Here is a 21,984-nt window from a genome sequence, read left to right as displayed (position 1 = left end):
GATGTACGTATGTGGAAGAAGAATGAAAAGCGTTCCATTCCTGCATCTATTGTCAAGTGATATGTTGTTATTTATTGCATTATGGTGTGACAGTACTTCTGTAACAAGCGTTCCATTCCTGCATCTATTGTCAAGTGATATGTTGTTATTTATTACATTATGGTGTGACAGTACTTCTGTAACTAGGATGAAAGGCAAACTTTCATGTTTATGCATATTGGTGATATTTTACAGTTCATTTAACTGCGTATGCTGTCAAATACTCATACAGCATCACTAAAAGAAAACAAAACATTACAGAACAAACTGCATGGTTTTCTCAACAATATCCTCAAGTATTTAACATTTTGCTGTTGCCATCCAGTTTCCCAAAGAGACTGAAAATAGAAATATGCACCTGGAAGGCAACAGTATCACGAAACTTTAAGAGTATCACGAAATTTGCTGAATAGCTGCAGTATTTGGAGCACACTACATTGTATGTATAGCTGGCAAGGGAGGGTTTATTATTTCATAAAATATTATTTTCGTGTTGCCACTGTTTCTAATAAAATGCTTCTCAACTCCAATTAGAATATGTATAGCCTCGTAGAACTTTCCGACTATAATTCTATGTTTTAAGGATGCATATATTTTTTTTTTAACAGTGCGAATTATATTATATTTTCGCTACTGCATATAGGTATTAATACGTTCCTAATAGAAACTGAAATTATGTAAAGAAATGAAATTTATTTTAATTATAATGGAAAGTATTTCAAAATCAAGATGTTTTGCTTCATAATAGAGCGAAGTTTGTATATAACATACGGCGCTAACAATTTTTATTGTAGAAATTACTAATAGTAACGTTTTCGCTGTAGCACATAAATTCTGTTTTCATAGCTTTCCTTAAAACTCTGCAATTAAGAGATATAATCTGGACAGGGATTCGGGCTTATTCTGAGAACTCTTAATAAGAAATACATTATTTTATAGAACAAATGTTCCTGCTAAGATATATTAAGTTACACTGCACTTCTTGGCAACACATTTTATCCGCTTTAGTGTTGAATTAATTTAAATTTTAAAACTCGGCTGACAGAGCTCAATCTCTTAGTGATGAAGTAGTATAAAGGCTAAAGAAAATCCGCAAGCTTTGTTTGACGATTTCAAAGTACGTTTAAAATCTGTAGCTATGCCTAAATTTTATGCCCGAAAATGCTAACTTTCTGGGGATTATGAGTTTAAAACTCGAATATAAAAATCTTTAAGCCTACTTTTTGTGGCTTCTCCGCGTGACCGATGGGAACAAGCTCTATCAACATTAGCCCCTTCTTAGTCCAACAGGCTCGGCGTTAAAGATATTTTCTGAGGATGCACGTGAACTGGAGCAACGGAAACATTTTTCTGCATGTTGATCTCATGAATTGTAAACCACATATAAATTGCTTTGCGACAGAACAAGATTTAATGCAGGGCGTAAACAGTTCTGTAATGTTTGACTACTTAATGAATAAATATTTGCCGTTGCCTTCTTGTCGATTTATAACACACCCATTTTCATGACATGTGCTTTAATTAATGATAAATACGAATAACTAAAATGTTAAAAGTCTGTAAGAGTTTCAAATACATGAATTCATCCCATTAATGGCCCACCAGCGGCTTAGCGGTAACGTCGCTGAACACTGGGAGTTCGGTCCGAGGTTCGAATCCCGCGAACGGGCTGGCTGCATGGGCGTTTTCGTGGTTTTCCCCATGTGTAACGTGCATACGAGCCATGTTACCTTAGAAAGTTCTCCACGAAGGCATCCCTCCCTTAAGGCAGATCGTCCTCGAGTGCTTTGCCGTAATCTAATAAAACCAAAGCAAACCAACCATCCCATTAATATTAGAATCTTGAATTTCAGAACATTCATTCGTCGTATAATAATAAACATTCGAGTTGTATCCATATCATTAATTTTCCAATTTGAAAATCCTATCATTTCGTTTCATGAACACAACATTCAAAAAGAAAAATATTTGATGATATTTATAGATTTAGTAAAGTATAAAAGCTTTACCTGTGGACAGCTCATATTGTCTACTCTCGCATCATATTCGCATAGAACCATATTTGCTTGGCTACAGTCTTGTAAGTCAATTGTCTGCAAAAAACGATCAGCGATAATTTAAGAAAAAATATGCAGAAATATATGAGAATAAATTAGGTACTTTATAATAATACGCAAATATATATTTATGTATAATACTAATGCGAGCTGGAGCGTATAAGATTTTTAAGAATACGAAAATTTCCCGAGACATCGTTTGCCGTTTTGTCACTTGATATATATGGTTTCAAAACGGATGAAACATTAATCGTAATTACAGGATTCAAAAAATGAAAAACATTAATCTCATTGGAAAACATTTAATGACACTAAATACATAAATAAACAAAAATTAAATAAAATAAATAAAACAAAGAAAAGTCTGAAAGTTTTCTGATTTTATAATACACTTAAAGGGGCTTTTTTTGTTACCTTTTTTTTTATTAAATATCCTGATCTTCGAATTTAAACCGTGAAATTCAGTTCAACAGCATTATCACAAAATAATTTAAAGAGAGCATATCTTTAGAATTCTCGCGCGCTGGAGATAAAAATGCTTCTTTCCCCTCCCCCGTATAGTGTTGCGATTGCTCGCTTTGGAATCATTGAGTTTCTTAATCAAAAACTCACAGATGCCTTACAGAATATGAAATAAGTAGTAAAACAAATTCCAGATTCCACATTTGGACTTCTAGATGCCCATATTCGCAGTAGGATTACGTCATTCAAAATTTGATGGCTCTAGGTATCGTTGATTTATCACAATGCGATTAAATATACATACATTTATGCAGATTCTTCATTATTTAATTTCTTTAAATATAGTAAACGGCGATAATATTTGATGGCAACAATTTGAAAAGTGAAACGCCGTTTATAGCGAAACACCACAAAATGTCAAAACAAAATTAAGAGCCCTTCTGAGCTAACGCCCTTTGGGCTAATAAATAAATTCGAAAAGCAAAACAAAGGGTAAGCATATTAAGTTTATCGTCTTAATCCCACCGCCGTTAAATCGTCCTTAATTCATAACTAAAGGTTTTCATTCTTTACTCTACAACATAAGAGGGGGAAATTTTCATGCCCCGCCACCTGGAAGATTTTACAACGATACCTGCACACTTATGCAATTCGGTGACTATTCATTTACGTCTTGATATGAGTATCCTTTGGTATTTTGATGCAGGTTGCATTCTTTATGGTATAAAGTGCCTTCATAAGATTGCGCCATCTGTGTTGGCGAGAAATGACCAATCTATGAAAAGTGCACTACACAAGCTGGTCTCGTTGGTCAGACGAACCCTACATTCACCTGAATGTAAGTATAGCACATGATAGTTTGTAATTAATGTGGATATCTTCGGAAACAGTATATAGGTTGAAGTTAAGGATTAAGAATATTAAGTTTGCTGGAAGTTTATAAAGGCCTGAAAATTATTCGAATAAAAAAAGTTTTAAATCTTTAGTAAAAGACAGAATTCCCAGCATATTATGCCTCTATTTTCATAAACTTACATTCATTAAGATTACATTTACATTATTAAAGAAAGTAAGAAAGCAAAATATCTCAAGTCATAAGCTAATATTTTCAAGTGACAAAAAAATCTCATGACCGGATAAAGCTGATCATGCCGCTCAGAGGGTTAAAAAGCAGATCTTTCTAAAACTTGGCCTGCTGATCAGATGTGTTCCTTCAAACCATAGAAATAGAAAGTCCCCTGATTTGAAAATATTTCAAATTAGTATTACCTTTTATCAGATTGTATAAAGATAAATATCAGAAATGAGTGACGAAGGATTTAAAACTAAACAATCCGAGATTTGCTTTATTTCAATAATCCTTGGTTAAAGTTCGTATTAATCAGATGAACGGAAGTTAACTTTCGACATTTTTACGTATAATTCAAGATTTCTCCCGTAAAAAGGAAATCCTTCGCATCAGATCTCTTCAGTGAATATCAAAGAGAGAGAACATTTAGGAAGCAGTTAAAAAACGGAAAATTTAATGCTTTTTCTACAAATGTTCGGAAATTATAACAAATGAAAAAAAGCAAAGTCAAGATTAATAAATCTGCTAAGAAAAAATTATATAAATTATCTGGCATTCACTGAATGATTCTCCAATAAAATTATGCAATAGATTATTAAAACAGAATGAAATTCTCAGGTAGTTAAATTTATAAATATAATAATCAACAATAACAGGTCAAACTTCTGAAATATTTAGAATTCAGAAATACAATATCAGAAATATTTAAAAAAATTAATGCATATAATACAATTTTAAATAAGCTTGAAATTTACGTAAAAATAAACTTAAAAAATCTTAATTTTTATAAAATTATGTACAATATTTCCTCTGGTTCTGAATATTTTTCAGTACCAGTGATAGAATTTAAAGTTTGATGTGTTTATCATGTGTATAATAGGGAACTTTCACCTCCTTGATCGGATAAAGTGATTTTCTCATCAACCGAACTATAATTTCCTTTATATATATACAAAAAATTTGAGGAATATAAAAAAACTACATTACTGATATTTTAAAAAAATTTATAATCTTTAGTTCCTAAGCGGTGTTTTTAAACAATGTGCAGTAACAAAATGTTATTGTATGTTGTTTATTACTGCCTAAATAAACAATATCCTCTTTTCGTCCAAAATCCGCATTAAAAATACAACGTGTCTGAAATCAAGCCCTCTCCCCCCCAACAATTTTGTGTTGGAATTTAAATTATTAATACGTTATTATATCATAATACTTGTTACCGTTGGAAAATTTGAGTGTTTAAAATAATTGCAAACTATAATTTTTGAAACTTATAATATTTCTCCGTTTATTAAGTAAAATTATCCAGCTGACTTTTAGCATCAAGAGGGCAGCGAGAGACCTTAGTTTTAAAGGAAAGAGTAGCACTGGCAATAGTTTTGTAATAGTAAAATATTATACATTAGACGTAATTAGTCTTACAATGTAAATGTGTTACATGAACATAGCATTTCCTTTTGCGTTCTTTCCCTAAAGAATGTTATAATCAATTCTCGATTTTCAGTGTGCGGAATAACCGTTTTACAAATCGTTTGATCATCTTTCCTCACAAAGCTGTCAGATTATTAATAAAAGCAAGCTAGAAAGATTGAATACTGAAACTATAATCTGATTTCTTCGATGAAAAAACACAATCGGGCTTCACTGAAATTACTTGTGGTCTGAAGATTTGAAAAGTGTACATTTAAATTTTTAGGAACATAACTTTAAATTTGAGACCTCTCAAAGAAGGTTCTAAAAACGAATCAACTTCCGTTAACATTCTTTTGCCTAAATGGCCACCAGTGGCCCGAGAAGTAACGTCTCTAGAGACGGTTATTTCTACACAGCGAAAGAATTGGCTGATTGCGATTTTTATCGTTTACCTAATCGTGGATACGAAACAGTTCCTGAGTACGTTCTCCACAAAGATATCCTTACCCTTATATCAGATAGCCTTACTATGTTTTCACATAATCCAAAAAATACTGATCTCTTACTAGCTACATAATGTAGCTACACCTGATATGTTTCTTTATAATGATCCAAACTATAAGAAATAAAAAATCCAAGTGATTAAATGCCCGCTGCACATTAAAATGTTGATGGCATTTTAAGAAGACTAATAAAGTGAAACAAAACAATACTCAATATTTCCCAAAAGATTACTTAATATTGATTTTTAACACGATATTTTTGATGACGATGTTTTATACGACGATGTTTTAGAACTGCGATATTTTCTCCCCCTTTACTTTTAATGTTCCCACCGTGTATTGTACGACGATGGTTTTGCTTTGAGTTGTTTTCTCCCCGCTGTTTTTGTCCACATATTTTTCTGTGATTCTTTCGATTATAATTGAAATCACTTCCATAAGTCACACCCACTCTGTTATTCTTAAAAATGAAAAATATCGCTTTCATATGAACCCTCGCTATATTAATAAAACAACAACGAAACTTTATGCTGAGTTTGAATTTAAAAAAATAAAGAAGTTATAAAAGAAGAACATGCTGAAGAACAAATGTTAAAGACATAAAAGCAAGAAACTGTGTGCAGTGTGTAAATTTGCTGAACAATAGTTTCGAAGCCTAATTAGAACCTTCATCTTCAGCTGCAGGAGTGAAAATCACGGAGGGAAAACGTGCAGATGCAGCAACAACAGGCAAATAATTTGAGAAATTTTCAGTTAAGGAAAAAGCAAACAAAGGGAACTAGCGACATTTACTAGCATTTACAAACAACATTTAAAACAAAGGCATTTATTGACAAAAAAAAAAAAAAAAAAAAAAAGAAAAAGAAAAAGAAAAAGAAAAAAGAAAGTATATACCGATTAGATTTGGGATCACTAACCAAATTGCAAGATTTATATAAATTTGAACATACCTAGTAAATATAATTTACAACTACAAGCATTGTATATACGGAGGTAGGTTCAAATGAAGTTAGGAAATCATAACGTTACGGACTCGGATTGTACCCCTATGTGTTCGTTTAGAATACCAGTCGTTGGTTGATACTCCTCATCTTGTGTCGGCATAATTGACTTCCCTTACTGAGGATCCAATCCGATGGAGCATAGTTTTTGGTAATAGTTAGGGTTACAAGGAAGCCGAGAAAAGGATTTTGACTAGAAGTGTTATTCAATAGTGAATTTCTTTTTGCTAACATACCTCTCATGCTTATTAGCGCAAGAATCTAGTAGTTTGACCAATGTAGATTAAGCCATATTAGCAAGAACTTCTGTAGATGCCCCAGGATCTCATATCCAGAATGAAATCTTTAAGTATCGAACTAGAGATCTTACTAGTAGGATCAAAAACGACAAGTTCAATTTCTATAAAATACATGCAACCGCATAACTAATCGATGGAAATAAATGAATGATTACTGAGTCTTTATAATCACTCAGGACAAGATAATTTTTTATTGAACGTAAGTAAAAAATAATCAAAACCCTGCAATAAAAGTATGTAATTATAATGTATATGCCCCTGTCAATGTAAAATGCTCCATGGCAATCTTAAACGAAAATATTGATTAATTGTCACCTTACTGTATTTTGCATATTTATTATATTATTATATTATTGTCTATTCTGTTGTACATAATCTCAATTTGTTAATGCATATGTATCTTAATGAGTTTATTGCCCTCAGCACCAGTGTCATATAATAATAGTATCATATTACTGCACTTTAATTGTTTGCACTTTAAATACTGCACCAGACCTTACTGCTCTTTAAATCGCTGCCCTTTGCACTTTAAATTGCTATTCTTAAATTTACCGCATTCACGGAAAGGATTTGCATTTACTTTTTGTTTTTATTTCTATTGTTGTATGCTTATCTTTCAGGATGTTAATCACTGGCTCGACTGGCTTTCACAAAGATGCTTATTTCTTTCAGAATCAAACCGCTAGGTTTCACGCTAATTTATTCAAAATTTTACTGACGGATCATTTAATTAATCTCATTTGTTATTTAATTTGAAAATTCTTTGGAACTTGATTTAAAATTTTATTTGAAGAATCGTTTTGTTAGTGCGTACAAAATTAAGAAAAACACATTGTTCGATAAGGGGTAGAGCCTTCGGCCCAGGTACCCGGGTGTGTATACCATTCTTCTGTAAAACTTTCTTGAGAAAACTGAGAACTGATACACTCTCCGGCCTTACATAGTTTCTACCCGGTCGCCGAGATATTTCTAATAATTTCTGGTTCTCGAAATAACTGGAAAGCATATGAGGCCCAGATAAAATTACAGCCAATATAGTGATCAATTACAGTTATTCAATTACAGTACCTATTATGGCGATACAAAGACCTGAACAAAATACCGCCAAATGGTCGCCACGTTTGGCGACCTTTGTCGATAAAATTAGTTGACAAAACCGTTGATATTTTGGCGATATCTCACCAAATTAGCGAGATAGCCATTTACTCAATGTTAAATAGATTATAGATTTGCCCTGTGTTGTAATTTTTCCCGCAAAGCTTAATTTCTGTCAGCTTTTCATGCCACATTATAGAGAAAAATATAACAATTTCAAATACAATTTCACAAAAATTATCTATCTATGTACAAAAATAGCGAGATAGCCATTTACTCAATGTTAAATAGATTTGCCCTGTGTTGTAATTTTTCCCGCAAAGCTTCATTTCGGTCAGCTTTTCATGCCACATTATAGAAAAAAATATAACAATTTCAAATACAATTTCACAAAAATTATCTATCTATGTACAAAAATTCGTAACAATATACTACATAGACCAGGATGTTAAAAAACGGCGGGAAATTCAGAGTCTCAGATTCAAAGGTGAAATAAATAGTAGAATCAATAGTATTTAACAATGAAAGAATTTTATTTAAATCTTCTTTGACGGTAATAGTCAAACAAGAGCAAATGTCGTAAACATACCTGAACCAACTTTGAAGTTTGCTATTTCAAACAATTTGGATTCATAATAATCCATACGGATAGGACTGAGAGGGTTTCCATGGCTGACCCCTATCGTCTGGTGGGAACGTTTATTTTGGAATGTATTTGTTTCAGGAAAAGTTCAGTAAATGAAATTAAATTATCAATTTCGGGACAAGAGAAATTCTCTAAGCCTACCTTTTGGATATTTAAGCGCATCTTCCTCTGGAACACAGGTGAATAACTTTACTTCAGATGGAAAGATGATGGAATTTCTAGGAGAAATGTATTTCCATTTATTGAAGAATGTATTGAATTTTCATGTTGTGAATATTACTGACCAGTAAAGCAAAACAATCTGAAAACTAAGCATTTAGTTAACGACTAGAGGGAGTGCTTAAGTTTAGTACGAGCATTCGACGCATAAATACAATTATTATCTATTTTGGGAAGCGCATGTAATATGGAGAAATTCTCAATAGATGGGATAAGTAATTTTTGTAAGTGAACCGGAGAAATTTTTGAAGATTTAATTTTTCGCGGTTTTTATTTTTGAGTGGTTAGAAGATGACAAGCATTTAGTAGGTTTTGAAAGGCATTTAAGATGATATTTCAGGATCATATTATATGGACTTTCATTTTTCGATACGAACTTGCACATTTTAAATGAAGCTTATGTAATTAAATTCAGTTTTGAATAATTATCTATGTATATTTTTGTGATGTGGCATAATAAAGCCAATTTACAATTAAAAAGAAAACTTGAAATGCGACTGCACAGTTTTTTTTATTGAATTTAATATGAATGAAATCGACGATATACATTTCTATTTTAAAATTTTACTAATTTTATTACAAAATAAAATTGAATTAGAAATGTCTATCGTTTGAGACATAGTATTGCGAAACGACTGATGGTGAAGGCAAAAAGAGCTCGTCTGCAGTTTTTCGGTATGTTTTGTTCACAATTTTGTATAAGTTGATCCCACCAGCGACCGAGTGGTAAAGTCGCTGAATATTGGTAGTTTGGACCGAGGTTTGAATCTCGCGAAGGGGCTAGCTGCATGGCATTTTCGTAATTTTCCACATGTGTGACATATATACAAGCCAGTTTCTCTTAGAGAGTCCCCCGAGAAGGCATCCATATTCTTAGGCATATAATCCTGGAGTGCTTTGCGGAATTTAAATAAACCAGACTTGCATCAATTGTTACTCCTTGCGGTGTTTCCGCTTTTCTTGGATTTTATTTTTATGTGGATTTCGGTATGTTTCAATCTGATTTATTCTTGATTTATACTTTACCCTTTTTTCGAGTAGATTTTTTTAAAACTTTTTTGTTTAGTTTTACCTCTTTTCATTTTTGAATTTTCGCTCGTTCAATACTTTAATTTTTTTCTTTTTATTACTTATAATAGTAAACGTTTGATTGGCTACTTAACTCAGAGCTTATACTATTTCTTCATTTTATAAATATGTCTTCACCAACTAGTATTAATCGTTTCTCGAAATTACACCTCAGATGATAGAAATTTCACCATATTAGCTTTGCCTGGTATCATCTCAGAGGATACACGTAGACAACTATCCAAAAGTAAATTCGAACTCCATATGAAATTTGTAAATTCTTGTCGAAATTCGCAGCCGAGAAACAAAGACCCTGGCGTAGAAATTAAATTTGAACGTTTGGAAAATCCATGCAATTTTATAACTGAGAGAAGGATGAAATGAAAGGACTACAAGGTTACTGAGGCTATTACTAACAGCAGAATTTTTAAAAGACGAAGGAAGACGATACAAGATTTTAGGGACACGAACATTTTTAAAAGCTTCATCAAGGATCCTGGGAGAAAATACTTTGCCAATGGCAACCGATTTCAAATAATTGAATTCATTATAGAGCAAAGCTTCGGATGTACAGTCTTTGTGAGCATGATATATATAATAATAAAAAGATGCAATTTTTTTTTTCAGCAGGGTGGTACGAATTATCATGGGGATGCTAACAAACACAAGAAAGGCTTACGGTAAATAGTTTGGCTGAAATCAATTTCACTGCGGATAATAAGAATATCAAGGAAAGGAAGATAATTGTCAGATTCAGTTTCAAAAGTGAAATGGATGGATTTATCAATGAGATGAATAAAAGCAAAATCTGGGTTAATTCGTCTTCATTACCATTAGAAAGCTTAAATGTGTCATTTTTGTAACGATTCCAGAGCCGAAAAGATAATTTGACATCAAAATAGTCAAACCAACTTCGTTTCCCAAAATAATTACTATCGACAAGTTGAAGGTTTAGATCTGAGACATCCCCTTAATTCTAGAAATTGCTGACCTTACATGCACTATTTTAAGGTAAAATTATTTGATTAAGTATTATTTCGATTCTAGATTCGCTACATAGATGACATTTTAGCACATGTTGATCGGAATAAAGACTATTTAATCCAGATTCGTATCTGCTCTGAATTCGATTGATCAAGCCATACAGTTCACTTTTGAAACTGAATCTTATAATTACCTTCCTTTATTTCATATTTTAACTATGCAAAATGAATTTCATTTTAGCACCCCTGTTTCCTGTAAAATCGTTCCTCTTTGTTTACCTCCCTGCGCTAAATTACGTCATCCTGCTAAACACACAATTTACTTGTATGTTCATCGCACTTTCAATGTTTGGTATACAGAAATATTTACTTTCTAATGAACTGTATTATTTGAAATCGGTTGCCATTTACAATAATCTTCTCCGGCGAACATTGATAAAGCTGTTGAAACATTTTCATCTTGCTAAAATAAGAGCTGTTAGGAATAGTACCGGTCTATCATAACCTAGTCGTCCTTTTATTTCTTCTTCTATTAATTATTAAAATCATATGGATTCGTCTTAATTAACTTTCAGTTAATTTTGTTACCCTTAAAATTTGTTGATTAATCGTTAAAAATTTCAACTCTGACATTGATTCTGGGACATTTCATAGTATGGCTTGTCAGTATAGTTTGACATATATCAGCCAGACTAAAAGGCATTGAAATTTTGCTTCAAGGGAACACGAATCTTATTTTCGAAAGAGAGTAAGAAAATATTTGATAGACAGTGTTAGCTAAAAATATTATAATCAAAATTTGAATGAGAAAACTTACTTTATTTTTTAGGTAAGGACACGTTGTTAATGCAGCACGTTTTCTTAATCTTTGATGATTTCTTGACGTTCGATTTGACACTGGATTGTTTAATGCTTTCGTGTAATCGATTGTATCCCTGACGTAACTGAGTTCTTTCACCCAATACGAAATGCCTTGATCTAGATTAAATAAATAATGAAACAAGTATAGCACGATTTTCTCTAGCTAATGACACAGTATTTATGGAGATTTTAGTCATATACTATGACACATAAACATTTGAGTTTATGGGTCAAAGTATATGACTAAACCATTTATGCAAAATTTAAATATAATTTTGGGTCCTGCACAGAAGGCATCTTTAGTGTCTTTTATTATAATATTAGGGAATTTGTTCACCTTTTAACCGTTCAACTAACATTATTTAAGCTCGAGGTTTAGCTTAAATAATGTTACTTGAATGCTTGAACCTACTAGAACTGTGAAGCGGCTATTCGCTAAGTCCTATTGTGCCAGTAATAATTCAGGAAGAAGAGTGAAAAGACTCAATTTTTATTATTTCAACTCAAATCGATTCACAGATGGTCTGACTTAAAACCTCAAATATACAGCACTTACGGCTTTAAATTAAATGTAGAAACTTAAGGGGTGTTGGAATCCCAAAATCTCCAAAAAATTGGGATTTCGGATTTTTGCATTTTCAAATTCTCTACACTTTTATCTTTCTAAAATTACCATTCTTTGATCTCTATGAAAATTAGAACTGTAAAAAAATCTAGTCTTAATATGTCATCGACTGCTTTGATCAATGAGGATTTTTACATAAAAACGCGTTTTTCTCCAAACGTGATTTTTTTATACTCGATGTACCTTTTCTCAGGATCTACTGCTTACAGGTATCTAAAATTTTTGTGGCTTATTTATTAGGTTTCCTAATATTTACTGAAATGAGCTTTTTGTGATAAACTTAAAATAAAAAATTTTAAAAGTTTTTTTGTGTGAGAAAAGTGCTAAATTTTACTATGCCTAACAAAATATTCTGTAAATTACTCTAAAATTCAAAATGTTTCAAAAGCTCATTTCAATATGATCAGATAGGTATACTTTAATTACACAAAAAATTTCAAGCGTGTATATACAGCAGATTTTGAGAAAAAGTACATCGAAAATGGCAAATTTAACATTGTCGGTATAGTAAGCTTAATTATTGGCAACAACAATGGCCCAAAGGCAGAACATGCTTTGTCTGAATTAGTTCAGACCTAAATTGAATAGTAGTTTCTACCCTTCTTCGCATGAAGCGTGAAAAAGTGAAAACTTATTCTGGTAGGAAGACATAGCTGGGAAAATGAGGGCTCTATCCAAAATAAAAATTAACTGTTAGGAAAATGAAATAAAACCCGTCAACCTGACTTAATTTAATGACATGAGAATGTGTCACATTTTTAGGACTAGAATCATAGATCCCTATCATATATTTCAACTCTTAATCCTGAGCTATATCAGTTGTTATTGCTACTATTGGATGAAATTTTACATTTTCTCCAGGTCCAACAGTGTCCAAAAAAGTAAGATCATTAAACACCGATAGTTTATTTATTTTTGGCAATGCAGATGGAACAACTTAGTAGTTTCTACATATTTCTTCGTATTTTCTTGAATATGAGAAAATATCCGATAGAAAATTCTACACATCAATATCGACAGACTAGGACAGATGGCTTTCCCATCTTTTATTGTAGTAAATTAAACCAACCAATTCTCCCTACTGTAATAAAATTTAGATATTTCAGCTTCTAAAAGATAAGCATGCTTAAGAATCTGGCAACATTTTCGACCAAATTCCTGTCGTAAATTTGTATCTAATAGCATTTCATATGGCAAAACCTCGGCCAGTTGCTTTGCATGATTTCGCCATTTTTGGTTGTTGTTACTGTTACGGTACGCAAAAGAAAAATTAACGTAACAGTTTCAGATACCGTGACTAACCGTCTACGGACCTGTAAAATATCAATGTATTTTACTTAATGAAACACAAAGGAAATAATTCACTTAATGTAAAAACTAATGCGCTTTTTTTGCGGAAAGAACAGGAATTTTCTCAACATCGACGATGCGGTTTATTTATACAGAAATAACTTTATCTCCTTCTAAACTCAGTTAAAGAAAGAGGGATATTATCTGAATACGATCAGCTAAAAAAGGAAAGATTTTCATAAGAGTTGCCATCACACTTTTAACAACATTGTTTTCAAAATATTAAACTAAAATAAAATATTCAACACAACATCAAATAATATTATTGCACGTGAGCACTTAAATAACAGTTTTGTTCAAACTTTCACTTTTATCAGAAGTTAAACAGTATTAATCCAATGTATGGATAAAAGAATTATTCAAAGTTTTAAATGTAAATAAAAAAGAGTTCTTCTGGCTAAAGTTTGTTAAACTCTGAATGCAGTATCTAGGACTTCTCAGTTCAGTTCAGTACAAAAATTACAATTTTTCAAGGCTGCTATAGCTTAAAATAATGTAAGAAACAAAATGTTTAAAACACTTAGAGAAACGTGTAGCAAATACCATGAAGCTAAATGCCATCCTATCGAAGAAGCCGAACATTTTGATGATCTGGTGACTAATCGCTATCAGTTATTGAAAATAATGAAATTCTTCATTTAAACAATCTATTAATCATGCATTTCGAAAACGAAATTATTGAGATTGAGAGTATAAAAATGAGTCAGTTGGGAAAGAGTTAAATGATACTGTGATAATTTAAAGTGCATTATATCCGCAAATATCAAAAGAAAGGGAAAGTGTTGATGATTCAATCAAGATTACTTAGGCGGGAAGTTCAATGTAAATACCGTATTTATGCGAATCTAATGCGCCATCGAATCTAATGCGCATCCCCATTTTAAAACTTTAAATAATAAAAAAATTGTTTGTCGGCGAATGTAATGCGCATCAATGGTATGAGGAATTTATTGAATCTTATTTTATACAACAATGGATTTGTATATAAACTATCAATCAATGGTATGATAATTTTATTTAAATTTAGATACCATATTTTATACAACAATGGATTTATACATAAAGTAACAGAACATAGAATTAACCTATTAGTGGGCTATTGTTATGTGAAACAATCATTGTTAATTACCACTACCGTATATACGGTACATATCGTAAAGTATGAACATGAAATAAATGGTAACATTTCTATCTAGCTAACAGTTTCTACAATCAGTGATTAATAGTAAACGTCTTTATTCACTATTTTGATGATAAATTTTTTAGTCCCCTTCTCCGTAATGGTGTAGTTATGAGGCATATCAAACCAAATTGGCATCTCGTCAGCGTTGCCAATTTGCCCCATTGAAAAATTCTTTTCTTTCTGAAGTGTGATGACATACCGCTAAAATGTTAGTAGTTTTCCCTCAAAATCTGCAGGAAGCTTTTGGCATATTGTTGTACGGCGTCTTAGAAATAAGCCCATTCGCTTCATAAACCGATCCACCCATCGACGGCTAGCTTTAAACTCTCGTTTCGGTATTCCAAGAACTTCAGCCTCCTCTTTTGCTTTATTTCTTATAGTGTCGCTAGTCACAGGTTGTCCATTCTTCCTCCTTTCACGTACAAATTCCAAAACTTTTTCTTCAATTTTAGGGTGTCTTCCTTTGCGAGGCCCAGTGAATTTCTTTCTACTAGTTTTAGTTGCAAACAGTGCCAATTTCTGTTGCCGCCAAGCGAACATTGCTCTCAGCTACGTTTAACTCTCTCCCAGCCTTTCTATTGCCATTTCTTTCAGGATAAAGAATTACTTTACGTTTGAAAGTAGCGTCATATGACATTCTTCTCAGCTTGTTCTCCATCTCGTGACTACGTACTCTGCAGTTTGTATCCTCTATGCAATAATGTGTCAACGATAAATGTAACGGTAAATGTAGTCGAGAAATACAGTAATCCATTGTTACGATTTAATTCGGTTGACGTCATCGGCGAACTGCTGACGTCATCGGCGAACTTTGCACTCGAATCTAATGCGCCATCGAATCTAATGCGCACCCCAATTTTGAGTACTACATTTGTCCAAAAACGATGCGCATTAGATTCGCGTAAATACGGTAAATAAATAATAAACTTTAACGCTTTTGTGAAATCCGAAATCAAATATTATTGAAGAAATAAAAAAATATTTGTATTTATGGAATAATTTTAGAGAAAAGAAAGCGGAATATGTGAAGAGAGGGAACCTTCTAAGACTTTTTGTAAAGGCACCAGGCGTGGGAAGTATTCATGTTTTAAAAGAAAAATAAATTACTAAAATAAAAACTGACTTAAAAGCAATAACTTAAAAACTGCTCCAAAAATGTTCACAAGCATTAAGTTCAGCTTTATAATTTCAAGTTGTCTCATTTCATCAAAAAATAACAAAAGTGAATAAATATTTACATAAAGGAAATAAAAACAAAATTACCAAATGCTGGTTTAGTGAAGCCTGATGCTATTATGCTAATTAGTCTGCTGCTATTGATAAAAGCTAAATCACCTTCATAAATTTGGCAAATTAACCTGGCAGATCGGAAATCGAACTTCTGTCTGGATAACAGATAACATTTACCATCCACTTCTACATCTCCAGAGTGACAGCACAAACCTGCAATAAATGTTATTTGCATAAAGGACAAGTAAAAAGGATAACAGAAAATGCATACTTACGTATCACTAAAGATGAAATTTATGTTTTCGAAGCATGTTTAAGCTTTCATGATATTTATTATTTCAATTTCATGCATACTTAAAAGAATGTGCTTTTAAACACTGACAAAAAAAAATGCTATTTTATTAAAACATCTAAATAACGATTAAAACAACGATTAGTTCATTAACAGGCAATTTAAGCATTATTAAATTGAGAAATGAGTCTGAAATAAAGCAAATAGTATCTTCCTAAGGTTACTTACTATAGTAAGTAATATAATATTCCAGTTTATAGATTGAATTACCTTGGGACTTGAAGGTACTGGAAATATGTCCACGAGTGGTAAAGGCACAAGTTTTTCAGAAATCTGCAAAGTTTCTTTAATATGTGAAGTTTTGTTATGAAATGCAGTATTTCTCCCGAGTATTTCTCAAATTTGTAACTCAGGGTGTAAATTTATAAAGTATTTCTTCCACCTTCTTAGCATGCCTTCGTAGTGCTGTGATCAGCACTCGGCGCGTATTCGAAAGATCAGTGGTTCCAGTCCCGGCGAAGGCGTTGCTCATTTTCCATCTCTCCTGCTTCGAAATTACCTAATGTATCTACAAATTAATGTGTTTATAACTTTTTATAGTTATAAACCGAATATGTTAATTGCTTAAGCAAATTTTTGTATAAAACTGGAATATTATATATGCATATACATAACATGAAACTGTAACAGACCTATTTAAGTGTAATTGAACTATTTTATTCACGCCATGAACTCATGAACTGTAACCGAACTATTTTATTTAAACGCCATCTCGCGGCGATATGTAAAAACGTCAGTCGAACTCCAGCCGCCATGATGTTAGTTTACTATGTCTCTGTTATTCAACTGTTTGATGTTCCATTTGGTATATGTTTCATTTTTATGTATATTTCTTTTGTTTGTAACCGTTCCTGTGTGCTCTGTTAATAAATCCTTTTAAAGCTAGCCGGCATTGGTGTCTATTGAGGAACGGCTACATCACATTGGCGCCCAACTAAATTTGAATCCAAAATGGCGCAACAAAATGTTTAGAATTTCTGTTTGGCTTTAACAAGCTCTTACTCCCGAATTTAACTTTTAGTTGCTGGAGATCGGCTCAGTTTCTTTTCAGGTGTGGACTACTGGTCAAATATTCTGGAAACCAATTCTGGAATTAAAATTGTCATACCGCGCTGCTCGCACATCGAATCATCAACTGGACAATTTCAACGGAAAAGATAAGTTTCGTTTACATTATCGTTTAATCTGAGTTTAAAGTTCTTTTAAACTGATTATTTATTATAAGCTGCTTCTTAAAGCAAATGTAAATTCTTTACTGAAATCTCATTTATTGATACTACATAAGAGTATTAAACGAAAGCAAACGGCTTTCTGTTAACCAAACGTTATTTCTTGAATTGTAATTTGTTATTTTAAAATGTTAATGCGCATAGTAAATTAATTTGTGAATAATATTGTTTCACTGAATACATGTTTTGATGTTAAAGTTTGAATATATTCATGGACGTTGTTCATTAGAATTTATTAGTTTCGATTCTGACATACAGCAGCAGATGTTTTCCCCCCGCGGAAATTTTTAGACTACCGATGATTTATGATGTGTTTACGTCAAATCTTTTATTATTTTATTTCCTTTGAGTGCTGTTGTTCCTTATTAAATGTTTTATTCTACTTAAAATAAAATATTGTACTTGTTGATTTATCTTTCGACGAACATTTTGAGAACATGATTATAGTATAATACTTTAAGAAAATACGATTGTTTTCCTTTAATGAATGCATGTTTTGAAAATATTTCTTGAAGCGAAAGAAAATAATTATGAATAAAATCGAATGACTATTTAAATAAAGTAAAAGAGTGTGTGCTGCTTAATCAGCTTAATATTTTGTTAAGATTAAGATTTCGAAGAATTCAGCTTAAATATAAAAGCTTATGGTAAGACATTTATGTATGTTTTGTATGTTTTGCTAAGTAGTAAACAATTTTTGAGCAATTTATATGTTATTTTCTTGATACAAGTTGAATTTATGAGGGCATTTTATGATATTTTTACGACTCCGAAATAATAAACTTTGTGAGTATTATTGTTTACATTTATAAATACTGTTTAATAGTGGTATATAAATGTACGAGTAACATTGTTTACATTCATACATGCTGTTTAATAGGGGTATATACATTTTACTTAAAGGTATAATTATTAATTCTAAAATACTGTATTGTGAATAAAATGGAAATAACAAATTCAACTTCATCTTTTTCCTCCTCCCTGACCACTCATATAATTATGGCTTACCTTGCCAAAGCACGAAAAGAGGATTTAAAAACTCTCGCTGCAGAACTGGGTTTCACTGTAAACGACACTATGCGAGTAATAGATCTTAAAGATCTTATTGTCAATTCTGACACTTATGATGAGGCTTTTACCAGGAATCTTCTGGAAACTTTAATCGAAACTAGACAACAAAAACAACATGAAAGCAACGATCTGGAGACACGTCAAAGAAAAGAACAAGAACTTTTATTAGAATTGGAACGTTTAAAATTAAACCTGGCAGCTGCTAGCTCAAACCCTAACTATGCCGCCTTTGCTTTAAATGCAGCTATTGGAACAAATATTCAACACCTAATCCCTAAATTTACAGGAACTTCTGACATTGCAACCTAACTGCAAATTTTTGAAAGACAATGTGAGAAAGTTAATATAAAACAAATAGATTACATCACTCATCTCCTACCTCTTCTGCCTATAGACATTTCGCAAATTATTTTAGGATTATATCAGGGGAGATCATATCCGCTATTAAAGATCGGATGTTTCTTACTGGACACCCATCACAGGGATGTTTCGGCCTTCAGTCGCATTGCGCTCCATGCTACTTTTTCAATACAGCTTCTTTTTATCCCTCTGATTTCTCTTTTAGTAAGTGTTGCTTACATTACTCATGTCCTTACGTATTGGGGATATTACGGTATTAAATGTGTTGATTTGGAAAGCTTTTGTACAAAGTTATATTGAAAAAACCATCTCGTCCTTAATTTTTGCACACCAGTGTATTTTAATTACGGCAAAGCACACTAGGGCTATCGGCCTAAGAGAAGGGACGCCTTCGTGGAGGACTTTCTAAGGGAAACTTGTATACACGTTACACATGGGGAAAACCACGAAAACGCCCATGCAGCCAGCCCGTTCGCGGGATTCGAACCTCTGACCGAACTACCAGTGTTCAGCGACTTTACCGCTCGGCCGCTGGTGGGCCAAAGAGACCTTGGAATGATTGTCTTAAGTTTTCTTTTTCCAAGGATATGGATATAATTTACTAAACAATTATAACTCTAAACAATTTCAATAATGCTGTTGCTATTTCATTATCCATTCCTAGCTTAAGTTTGAACTTGGAAAAGTGAAGATATTATAGAAAGCTAAAGAAAGATTGCTAAATTTTAAGCAAAAATGCTAAATTTAAACAAAACTTCCAAGCGGCTTGCTCTAATGCATTCAGGACATACTTTATTAATGGAAAAATATTAACATTGCATTCTGATCACGACATAATGCAGAGTTTCAAAGAAGTTAGTCAACCCATAAGCCTCCATTATACCTTATTATACGCTTGAGTTATTATCGTATAGATTATATGAAATACTCTTTTTTTTTAAACTGACAAGCAGTTGATAATTATGTAACATTTCTCAAGAAATTTGAATACACATCTGCCATTTTGCCCTCTTATCACAAAGAATGCTACCTAACTGATCCAAAGTTACAGCAAAATAAATAAATAAATAAAACAAAATAAAATAACTAAATAACTAAATTCAATATAAATAAATAAATAATAAAGTAAAGCAGAGAAAGAGGAGACATAACATATATTTAACAGAATATGGCAAAACATGCAAAAGCTACCTAAGAAGACAGGTGGAAAATACTTTATACAAACGTTCATATTGCCCGAGATTTTAACATGAGCTCATCTGTTATAATCAGCACTCGCTAACTACTATACCGATTAAAGCATTATCGTTGCACTATGAACTCACTTATAGTAAACTCAGTAATCTTAAACCACAAAATCATATTTATGGAAGTGTCGAAAAAATAAAGCATGCAGTTAATGTGTTCCAGATTTCCCTTCTCTTATAATCAAATGTCGTATAACTCTGAATGTACGAAAATCTGTTAGCTACGAACGAGCACATACTTTAAAAATTTCATGATTATTTCATTGCTTTTTTTTTTTTTTTTTTTTTTTCAGTAATATGAGCTACTTGAAATCATAGGAAGGTCACACGTACAAAAAACAAAACAAAACAAAACAAAAAAAAAAAAAAAAAAAAAAAAAAACAAAAAAAAAAAAAAGAGTATAAAATATTTTGAGAATGCTCCAATTATAAAAGAGCTCTGATAAAAATTAAATTCTAATTGCGTTATAGCAAGAGTGTAAGGAGCTTACCCAAACCACATATGGTAAGAAAGTAAAGTACACCTCTCGGGATATGCTTAATATCCATGTTAGCTGTATCTTTAACGATGTCTTCTGCTCAAATTTATCACTCATGAACTATTCTTTATACGACAGTTTCATTCGGAAGTGTTTTTCGCACGTCATTTCCTTCCAGGAAAAAGAAATCTCGAATTCAAGCTCTAGTCAATGTTTGATACAAGCTCAGCTTTTATAGCGAAAATAAATTCTCGTATTCCGCGATGTAATGGTCACGGATTCTTTGTGCTCCGCAAATGCAAAGGTCCTTGTTCGTGAGAGCCAGAATGAAGAAATACTCGGAGAATGAGTCATATCCGCTACGATATATCTAGTAAGCTGTGAGGCAGAGTAAAGTCTATTTATGCAGACTTTTGGAAGAAAATCGTGCGTACGACGCCCTAAGTCGCTATTGTCCCATTCCGTTGGCCACTTTTAAATATTTTTACACAAGAATTGTGTATAAATATAAATTAAAAATTTCATTCATTATATTTAATATGTACTCAAAGTCAGTTTTTTTTTTTTTTTTTTTTCCGAAATCTTTCTACGAAGGCATCTCACTCCTTAGGCAGATAGCCTTGACCGCACATGGCACTTCCGCTGAACTGGCAAATGTTTCTTGGTTGATACAATTTTACCCAAATATATGGTTACAAATGAAGGAAAAGTTAATTTATTATCTTATCTGTCTATATATTTATTCATTTTAACATGGATTACAGGATTTCGAGATAATTTCATTTGTCAGTTTAGATATATCAACTTAAAGTGGTTATTATCTATCTATCTATCTATATATATATATAAAGAAGAGAGTCTGTGTCTTTGGTTGTCCTTTAATAACTCAGTCACTACTATAGCTATCGTTACCAAACTTTTTACAATTCTTTTCTGTGTCCTGGAAAAAGTCGACTTTTTTCAAATAAATAAATAAATTAAAAAAATAGATAAAATCAGAGATATTAATTAATATTAATTAAAAACTCGTAAAAACGATAATTTTCATATTCATTTTTTTCGAGGGGCAACAGACGTAAAAAAGCTAGCAGTGCTCCCGCCAGGACTCGAACCTCGAACCTCACGAATACTCTCCGAGTGTGC

General features: G+C 32.1%; 1 protein-coding gene across 3 annotated transcripts in view; it reads right to left on the bottom strand.

The window, feature by feature from the left end:
- Positions 1-21,142, bottom strand: part of LOC118192540 (macrophage mannose receptor 1-like) — a 124,005-nt gene extending 102,863 nt beyond the window's left edge. For 2 of the 3 annotated variants that reach the window (XM_035363536.2, XM_085818569.1), the window contains exons 1-4: positions 20,854-21,140; positions 16,137-16,316; positions 11,672-11,832; positions 2,049-2,132 (exon numbers count right to left, since the gene is read on the bottom strand). In XM_035363536.2, coding sequence (XP_035219427.1) covers positions 2,049-2,132; positions 11,672-11,832; positions 16,137-16,316; positions 20,854-20,911 — 483 coding nt within the window. In that variant the 5' untranslated portion in view covers positions 20,912-21,140. Of the gene's footprint in view, positions 1-2,048; positions 2,133-11,671; positions 11,833-16,136; positions 16,317-20,853 lie in introns of all 3 variants that reach the window. The other variant, XM_035363537.2, reaches the window with a different exon arrangement.
- Between the last annotated feature and the right edge of the window lie 842 nt (positions 21,143-21,984).

Source organism: Stegodyphus dumicola, chromosome 6 (genome assembly GCF_044657685.1).
Source record: "Stegodyphus dumicola isolate Sdum_Otavi_A_Nest chromosome 6, ASM4465768v1".
In the NCBI taxonomy this organism is placed as follows: domain Eukaryota; kingdom Metazoa; phylum Arthropoda; class Arachnida; order Araneae; family Eresidae; genus Stegodyphus; species Stegodyphus dumicola.
Note: the sequence above shows the minus strand (reverse complement) of the source record. Positions and strands in the feature narration are given on the sequence as shown.